Source organism: Chinchilla lanigera, unplaced genomic scaffold (assembly GCF_000276665.1).
Source record: "Chinchilla lanigera isolate Chin_1 unplaced genomic scaffold, ChiLan1.0 scaffold00051, whole genome shotgun sequence".
Classification (NCBI taxonomy): Eukaryota; Metazoa; Chordata; class Mammalia; order Rodentia; family Chinchillidae; genus Chinchilla; species Chinchilla lanigera.
The window spans coordinates 7,728,354-7,737,602 of NW_004955452.1; the positions used below are offsets into that span (position 1 = coordinate 7,728,354).

General features: G+C 45.1%; 2 protein-coding genes across 6 annotated transcripts in view; one reads left to right on the forward strand and one right to left on the reverse strand.

Annotated features, from left to right (window-relative positions):
* LOC106149696 (translation initiation factor IF-2-like) overlaps window positions 1-5,463 on the reverse strand; it is a gene marked incomplete at its 3' end in the record, with an annotated part of 7,465 nt that extends 2,002 nt beyond the window's left edge. The window contains 2 exon segments of the mRNA XM_013519459.1: window positions 4,541-4,612; window positions 5,424-5,463. Of these exon segments, the coding sequence (XP_013374913.1) occupies window positions 4,541-4,612; window positions 5,424-5,463 (112 nt within the window).
* The window catches only part of Gmeb1 (glucocorticoid modulatory element binding protein 1), a 34,716-nt gene continuing 29,208 nt past the window's right edge, over window positions 3,742-9,249 (forward strand). Inside the window, exons 1-2 of one of the 5 annotated variants that reach the window (XM_013519493.1) lie at window positions 3,742-5,843; window positions 8,325-8,482. In XM_013519493.1, coding sequence (XP_013374947.1) covers window positions 8,355-8,482 — 128 coding nt within the window. In that variant the 5' untranslated portion in view covers window positions 3,742-5,843; window positions 8,325-8,354. The other 4 variants (XM_013519494.1, XM_013519495.1, XM_005394967.2 and 1 more) reach the window with 4 other exon arrangements.

Consider the following 9,249-nt stretch of genomic DNA (forward strand, 5'->3'; position numbering starts at 1 on the left):
GCCTCAGCCTCCTCAGTGCTGGAATTACAGGCATGCTCCACCTTGCCCAGCACAAAATGTCTTGTCTTTGAAAGTAACTACTATGCTTTGGTGCTAGGGATGGAGCTCAGGGCCCAGACGTCCTGAGCCTGTGCTGTACCACAGAGCTATACCCCTAATTCCCAAGTAATTCTTTTCATATGAATTTGACCATTTCCAGCTGGATGTGGAGGCATAGACCTGTAATCCCAGCACTTTGGGAGGATCACAAATTTAAACTCAGCCTGGGCAATTTAGTGGTTTTTATTTTTTTGAGACAGAGTCTCACTGTGTAATTCAGACTGGCCTTAAACTCACTATGTAGCCCAAACTGTCCTTAAATTTGAAAGCACCCTGCAGTCTCAGCCTCCTGAGTGCTAGGATTACAGGCGAGTGCCATCATGCCCCGCCAGCTGGGAAATTTAGTGATTTAGGGAAACACGCTCAAAAATAAAGTGTTGTGAATGTAGCTGAGAAGGCTCTTGTTCAATCTAGTATATATACTGTATTTCCTTTATGTGCATCCCCTAGAGTTAGTGTTTTGCAATTTCACAGAAATACTCTAAGGTCCCTTCCTTGAAATCTCAAAGGACCAACTCACTTGCCTTGGGAGTTTTTGTTGCTATAAACAAGAGGTACTTTTCAGTTTACCCTCCGTTCAGAGATGACCTTGCATTTAGCCAGTGTAGTCTGTAGATCCAGTTTCAGGTTAATCATCAGAAATACGGTATTTAGGGTAATGAGAGATATTCGACCCAAACTTGCTTCTCTAAAGAATGTATGAATTGCCGTGTAGAGTCAGACCTGTGTCTCTGACAGACATTGAAGACCTTGTGGATGATTATAATTATCTTCCATAGTCTTGGGAGGTTAGAGAAGCAGCCAGAACATTCCTCTCAGGTTCCAAGGTGTGGGAGGGTCAGTAGCAAAGTATGAGTCCCTGCTGAGGAAGGTATTCATTAAGAACTCTGGCAACCACTTATTCACAATGCCGTAGAAGGGCTCAGTCTCAGGCTAAAAGGTTGAAATTAGAAGCATCCTTCTATTTCTACTTCTGTAAACCATCAATTTACCTAAGCTGCTATTTTTTTTTTTTAAATTTAAAGCAACTTTTTGGAGTAATAATCTTGCTTGGGGTCCCTCCCCTCCCTCCAGTGCTGGGGAGAGAACCCAGGACCTCAAATATGATAAGGCAAGTGGTCTACGCTGAGCTATAACATCAGCCCTGGGTTTTAAATTTTAAATAGGCTTTAAATTAAAAACAAAAAAAACTAAAAACAAAACTGTAGTCGTTAGTAGGGCATGGCAGCCCAGCCTATAAAATCAGCACTTGGGGAGGCTGAGGCAGGAGGATCACCAGTAGTTTGAAGCCACCCTGGGCTACATAGTTCAAGGCCAGCCTGAATATATAATAAATGAGACCCTGTCTCACCACCACCTCCCCTCAAAAAAACCCCACTAGTATTTAGTATACGATAATCTTACAGACTTTATTAGTACAAATATGTGCTTTAAATGAGCAAAAAAAAATAGTCAATTTAGTGGGTTACAGAGGCAGAATTAGAATGACCTAATTTCAACTTTTTTTTCTTATAATTTCAACTTTTATCTTTTAGCCTGAGACGGAGTCCCCTCTATGACATTGTGAATGATCGATTGATGGAGTTCTTGTTGAATACCTTAGGGACTCATATTTTACTCCTGTTGCCTCTCACAACCTTGGGACCTTGGAGTGGTGTTCTGGCAGCTTCTCTAGTAACAGAATAGTGTTTACAATCAATGAATAGCCTGTAAATGTTACCTATGATTGTTACTTAGTTTACTCTAGTTTTGTAATTGACTTTATTTTTTTATTTTTTATTTTTTGGTACTGGGAATCGAACTCAGGACCTTACACTTGCCAGGCAGGCGCTGTGCCGCTGAACCATCTTTTTTATTTATTTTTTATTTTTTTATTTTTTTTTTTGGTTTTTCTCCGGTACCGGGAACCGAACTCACGACCTTGCGCTTGCCAGGCAGGCGCTTTTGCCGCTGAGCTAAATCCCCAGCCCCCGCTGAACCATCTTCATGGCCCATGGTTGACTTTATTTATTTCTTTGTCTTTTTGAGACAGGGTCTTACCATGCAGTTCATGCTGGCTTTGCTCACTTGGTAGCCCAGGCTGGTCTCAAACTCGCAATGATCCTCCTGCCTCAGCCTCCCGAGTGCTGGGATTACAGGTGTGCACTACCTGGTTCAGTTATTCTAGAATTTGATGATATTTGTATGTGTATATCATTCTTTTTCTTTTTCTTTCTTTCTCTTTTTTCCAGTAATGGATATTGAACCCAGGGCCTTTGCACTGAGTTATATATCCAGCCCTTTTAAAATTTTTTATTGAGCGGGGTGTAGTGACTCATGCCTGTAATCCCAGCACTTGGGAGGCTGAGGCAGGAGGATTGTTGCGAGTTTGAGACCATCCTGGGCTACAAAGTGAGTTCAAGGCCAGCCTGAACTGCATAGCAAGACCCTGTCTCAAAAAGACTAAATAAATAAATTTTTTATTTTGAGGCAGTCTTTTTTTTTTCTTTTTCTTTTTGAGATAGGGTCTCGCTATGTAGTTCAAGCTGGCTTTGAGCTCACTTTGTAGCCCAGGCTGATCTCGAATTTGCAATGATCCTCCTGCCTCAACCTCTGGAGTGCTGGGATTACCGGCATATGACACCATGCCTGGTTTGAGGCAGAGTCTTAATAATTTACTAAATTGCCCGGACTGGGCTCAGATTTGTGATCCTCCTGTTTCAGCCTCCCAGAATGCTGGGAATCACAGGATGTGCTACCATGCATGCTCTTTTTTTTTTTTTTTTTTGGTATTGGGAATCGAACTCAGGACCTTGCGCTTGCCAGGCAGGCTCTTGTGCCGCTGAGCTATATCACCGGCCCCACGCATGCTCTTTTGACCTTTTCTAGATTTAGGATCCTAATTGTTTGGTTTTGTTGCAAATAGCCAAATGAATCAGCTATTTATTCTCTTTCTCACTTCTTCTAGTTTTAAACCTTTAACTTGCAGAAGTTCAGATTGTGTACTATAATATTGCATAATTAATTTTTCATCTAATATACGACTGTGTCATGGATCTCTTCCTGGTTTTTTTTTTTTTTTTTTTGTTCCCTAAGAGTAGCTGTTATACTCTTTCACATCTAAGGAAATTGACTCTGTACAGTGTAGTGAACTCTCACTGTTTGTTGGAGCCGGGTGTGGTAGTGCACACCTACAATCCCAGCACTGCAGGAGGTTGAGGCAGGAGGATCACTTATTGAGCTGCTCATAATGATGGGCTATAAACTATGCAGTTTAGCCTAGATGCCTAACAAAGTTTATATCCCGTACATTAGGAAAGTGGAAAACTTTAGAAGTCTTTAAGAATAAGATGTCATTCATGGAACAAAAATTTATTGTATACTTGTTTTCTTTTTGTGGTAGTGGTTGTTAAAACCTAGGGCCTTCACATTGAGCTACATCGCCAGCTGTTTTTCATGTTTTATTTTGAGGCTGGGAGTGTATTCAGTAGTCAGAGGGGTTTTTTTGTTTTGTTTTTTGTTTGTCTTTTTGAGACAGGGTCTCACGTGCAGTTCAGGCTGACCTTGAGCTCACTTTGTAGCCCAGGCTGACCTCTAACTCACGATCGTCCTGCCTCAGCCTCCTGAGTGCTGGGATTACAGACATGCGCCACTCTACACACCTGGCTGTTTTGGTTTTTTTTTGAGACAGGGTCTCACTGTGTAGTTTAGGTTGACATTGAACTTGATATGTAGCCTAGGTTAGCCTTAAACTTGTGGTGATCCTCCTGCCTCAGCCTCCTGAGTGTTGGAATTATAGACGTGTGGCACAATGCCTGGTTTACATTTTGAGATACTGCAGTCTTGCTAAATTGCTCAGGCCTTACTCAAACTTGTGGTCCTCCTATAGGCTTCAGCCTCCCATAGTATTGGGATCACACACCTGTACCACCCTGCCCAGCTTATTGTATACTTGCTATATGCCAAGTTTCTTTAGAAAAGCTGAGGTAGCTGGGCAAGGTGGCACACACCTGTAATCCCAGCACTCAGGAATCTGAGGCAGGAGGATGCTTGAAGTTCAGGACCAGCCTGGACAATATAACATGGCCCTGTCACAGCTTAATGTGATGGTGCATGTCTACAAATCCAGCACTCTGGGAGTCTGAGGCGGTAGGTGCACAAGTTCCAGCCCACGCTGGGCAACTTAGTGAGACCCTGTCTTAAAAAATGTAAAAAGGGCTTGGGGATGTAGCCCAGTGCGATATCCATGTGTTCAATCTCTGGTACCACCAAAAAAAAAGAAAAGAAAAATGTAGTGCTTTCCCAGGTGGGGAGAGGCTGATGCAGTGGCTTGGGGGTTGTGACAAGGACACTGTAGGTGCAGAGGGAACAGGAACACAAGTTCAGACCTAGTCCAGGAAGTCACAGAAGGCTCCTCATGAAAGTGATACTTAAACACATAATAAGGTGAGCAGGAACTCACCAGTAAGGAAGGGAGAGCGAAGCTTAGGTGGAGGAAACGTGTGAAGGCTCAAGTGGGGGCATACTCGAGAAGCTGGGAAACAGCGTTAGGGGCACACGGTGTGGGAAGAGCAGAGAGGGAGGCGTGCAGGGGGAGGCGGGGGCCGGCAGGGAGGCACATGGCGGCGTTGGCTCTGTGCTCGGAGCACCGGAATACTCTGAAGGGTTTCTAAGTGCAGAATGGCCCGTGGCCTTTAGGAGGATCAGCTTGGCTCTTGTGTGGAGAATGTACAGGTGGAGCCAAGACCAGAGATCAGGATAACGAGGAGCAGCTGGAAGAGCCCAGGTGACAGTGTGGTGGCCCAGATAGGATGGCAGCACAGATGGAGAATGGGAGGATGATTTAAATATATATTAGAATGGATAGGGTATATGCTTGATTGGGTTGGAAAAGAGAGGAATCAGAAATAACTCCTTAGTTTCTGGCTTGTGAAAATGAGTAGAAGGAGCCGGGCACGGTGGTGAGGGCCTGTAATCCCAGCACTCAGGAGGCTGAGGCAGGAGGATTGCTGAAAGTTCAAGGTCAGCCTGGGCTACTCAGCGAGACCCTGTCTCAAAAAAAAAAAAAAAAAAAAGGTAGACGGAGCACCACTTACTGAGATAGGAAATACAGGAGCAGGTTTGAGAGGGAGCATGAGGCACAGCTTAATGTGTGCATAAGACATTGTAGAGACTGAATATGGAGGTGTACAATTCATGGAAAATTGAATGTGGGATTATAGAGTGCAGAAGTCAGATGTGAGGAATTATAACTAGGCCATATACAAGCAGGTTGACCACCAACATATATTAGTGCCTAAGATGAGCAGGGCTGTGGAGAGCACAGTGTTCTGATGAGACGGCACCTGTGTTCACAGAAGGTCGTGTGCAACCGTGCAGATACATGTTCACTGAACTGCGATATGGGGCGCAGTGTGAGCGTGAGGAGGGACCTGCAGCCCGAGCGTTGGGGGAACATAGAAAAGAGAATGGACGGTGTAGGGCTTTGAACTGAGCCTCGGAGGGAGAGGAAGTGCAGGAGAAAGTTGTTTTGGGCTTAGGGAATGACAGAGGCACGGAAACCCGAAATTATCTCAGTGCCTGTTCTGAGCACAGTGGGTGGGTGGTGTGGCTGGAGCTTCACATTCTTGGAGTGTGATACACAGTTTTTGGGTGTGCAGATAAAACTGGAAAAGTACTCGGAGGCCAAGGAGGCTGCCTGTGAGAAGCACGGCTAAGGATGCGTTTAGTAGGCAGACGAGCTCTGTGGCAGAGCTGAGAAATGTGTAAGTCCTGTGACCACCAGTGACATCTGTCAGCGTGCATCTGCTGTTTTGGCACGGGTGCCGTTCTGGTCCCCTCTATGTAGTCACATATTTAAGTAAATAAAGTGCTTTTATTATCTATACTCTCTGTCTTTCTGTTTGTTTGAAGTTTTTTGAGACAGGGTCTTGCCATGTAGTTCAGGCTGGCCTTGAACTTACTACATAGCCCAGGCTGGCCTCAAACTTGTGGCAATCCTCCTTCCTCAGCCTCCCAAGTGCTAGGATTACAGGTGTACACTACCACGCCTGGGCTTTTCTTTCTTTCTTTCTTTCATTTATTTATTTATTTATTTTTTGTCTTTTTGAGACAGGGTCTCGCCATGCAGTTCAGGCTAGCCTGAGCTCACTTTTAGCTCAGGCTGGTCTCGAACTTGAGGCAATCTTCCTGCCTCAGCCTCCCCAGTGCTGGGATTACAGGTGTGCGCCACCACACCTGCTTGGCCTTTTCTTGCTATGTAGCTCAGCCTGGCTTTGAATGTGCAGTGATCCTCCTGCCTCAGCCTCCTGAGTGCCAGGATTACAGGCACGCACCATCACTCCAGGTTTAAATGACTCTTTTCTTTCTTCCTCTTTTTTTTTTTTTTTTTTTTGGTCCTTTTGATACTACCCTTGATCTTAGCCAAAAGGCCGAGAAGCGATTTTCTTGGTCTTTTTGAGGCAGGTTCTCGCTCTATAGTTCAGGCTGGCCTCAAACTTGCAACGATCCTCCTGCTTCAGCCTCCTGAGTGCTGGGATTACAGGGGTGCGCCACCATGCCCTGTTTAAATGACTCTTTTCAACTGTGAAAGCTAACACCTGCAGGATATTTTGGGACTTTTTGAGTCTTCACTAAGATTGGGACAAGGGAGGTAGCTCAGTGGTACAAAACTTGCCTAGAGTGCATGAGGCCATGTTTTCAATTCCCAATACTGCTGGGCGTGATGGTGTACTCCTGTAATCCCAGAACTCAGGAGGCTGAGGCAGGTGGATTGCCTTGAGTTCGAGACCAGCCTGGGCTACAAAGTGAGCTCAAGGCCAGCCTGAACTGCATAGCAAGACTCTGTCTTGGGGCTGGGGATTTAGCTCAGCGGCAAAGCACCTGCCTGGCAAGCACAAGGTCGGGAGTTCGGTTCCTGGTACCAGAGAAAAACCAAAAAAAAACCAAACCAAAACAAAAAGACTCTGTCTTAAAAATACAAAAGAAAAAAAAAATCAATTCCCAGTAGCTTAAAGAAAAAATTTTGAACAATGGCTTTGAGTTACATACTATTTTATTTTTTTTGTAACAGTGTCTCTCTATGTAGTTCAGGCTGGCTTGACTCACGATGTAGCCCAGGCTGGCCTCAAACTTAAAGCAATCCTCCTGCCTCGGCCTCCCGAGTTCTGGGATTACAGGCGAGTATTGGGATTACGGTCGCATACCACCTTGCCTGGCTGAGTTATGTGCTTTAAAATCAAGGAGCACATGGTGCTGGATGTTAGATCCTTCAGTGACTCTGCAAGGGAGGTGTCAGGTGAGGTCACCTGTCTATTTAGTCTGAGGCAAAGAGGTATCAAGTTCCTCAAACTGAGCAGTGTTGGACATGCCTGTAATCCCAGTTCTGTGGGAGGCTGAGGCAGAAAGGTCACAAGTTCAGGATCAGTCTTAGGTGACTTAGTGAGACCCTGGTTATGGCTCAGGGTAAAGGGCCTGTGTTCAGTCGCCAGTACTGGGGAAAAAAAAAATAAAGAACTATGTAGTGCAAGTCATCTTCCCCTTTCCACAGAGCTCAGTTCAGGTAGGGCGTAACTAGCATACCATACCCACTCTCCATATTGCAAAAGACAGAAGACATCGTACTTGATGAGGTATAGCAGCTAGCTGCACAGAAAATAGGTATGATTCTTACCCTCCAGGGCTACTTACTGTTTGGGTAAAACTAGTGGTGTGCTATACACCAGTTCTCCAAAAAAAAAGAAAACGAATGTCCTGGTTTGTGGTGCTCGTCAGTTTCTGTGGTGTGTATGTTCCGAGTATTGTTGGTCCCAAGCTACTAAACTCCGAGTTGAGAAGATGCTCCCAGTTCTTAGGAGTGGGCAGAGTGGGGTCTGGCAGGAATCACAGATACAAGAAAACCTACAATAGCAGAAGTGTTTTCTTCTTCATTTTATTTTTTTACTGGGCCTTGCTATGTAGTTCCAGGCTCTGAACTCACTATGTAGCCCAGGCTGGCCTCCAACTCACGGCAGTCCTCCTGCCTCAGCCTCCCAAGTGGTGGGATTATAGGCATGCGCTGCAGTGCAAAAGCATTTCTGACAAAGTTAGAGCCCATATCCACCTCTTTCACAGTCCAGCCATCCTTCTCAGAGTGTCGCGGCCTCCAAGGTACTCACAGAATCCGTAGTTATCAGCCTGGCGTGCCTTTCCTACGGTTGCCATCTTTCGAAGCAGATGAAGTTACTCGTGCTCCTTGTGTCTGCCAGCAGCCCCGGTGACCTGACTTCATGTGAAAAATGGCGAATGCAGAAGTGAGTGTCCCAGTGGGAGATGTTGTTGTGGTCCCCACTGAAGGAAATGAAGGGGGGAACCCAGAAGACACAAAGACCCAAGTGATCTTGCAATTACAGCCTGTGCAGCAGGGGTAAGTGGCTAGAGATCTGGGTATTTTAAAAAAAATTTAGGTTTGAAGGGTGGGGAAATTTTAACTTTATGGTTGTTTAGCACAATGGGACATCTAACACCAGAGCTGGCTGAGTTTTCATCTTGAAAGCATATTGTGTGCTGGGCGTGGTGGTGCACACCTGTAATCCCAGCACTTGGGAGGCTGAGACAGGAGGATTATTGCGAGTTTGAGGCCAGCCTGGGCTACAAAGTGAGCTCAAGGGCAGCCTGAACTGCATAGCGAGACCCTGTCTCAAAAAGAACAAAAACAAACAAACGAAAAGAAAGCGTATTATGTGTTAGTCCTTTTACCACTTGTCACAACAGTTATTATTTCCTTATATCCCCTGTTCCCCACTGTGAGCTCCTTAAGTTTGGTGGCTTGCACATCTTTTCTTTTCTTTCTTTCTTTTTTTTTTTTTTTCAAAGGAGGAAAGGTTTATTGTAACTCACAGTATGTAGAGGTTTCAGTTCACACTTGGTTGGCTCCAAGGCAGGGGATCATGGCAGAGGAGAAACAGTTCATGGTGGGCAGAAGGCAGCAACCAGGGAAGTAGCAGAGAAGCAAGGGAGCTTTTTTTTGAGTCAGAGGCAGTTCAAGCTGTCCTTGAACTCTCTGTGTTGCTGAGGTGATCCTCCTGCTCTAGCGTCCAGAGTGCTGGGATTACAGGAGTGTGCCACAACACCCAGCCATTACATTTTATTTTATTTTTATTTATTTATTTTTAGTCTTTTTTTTTTTTTTGA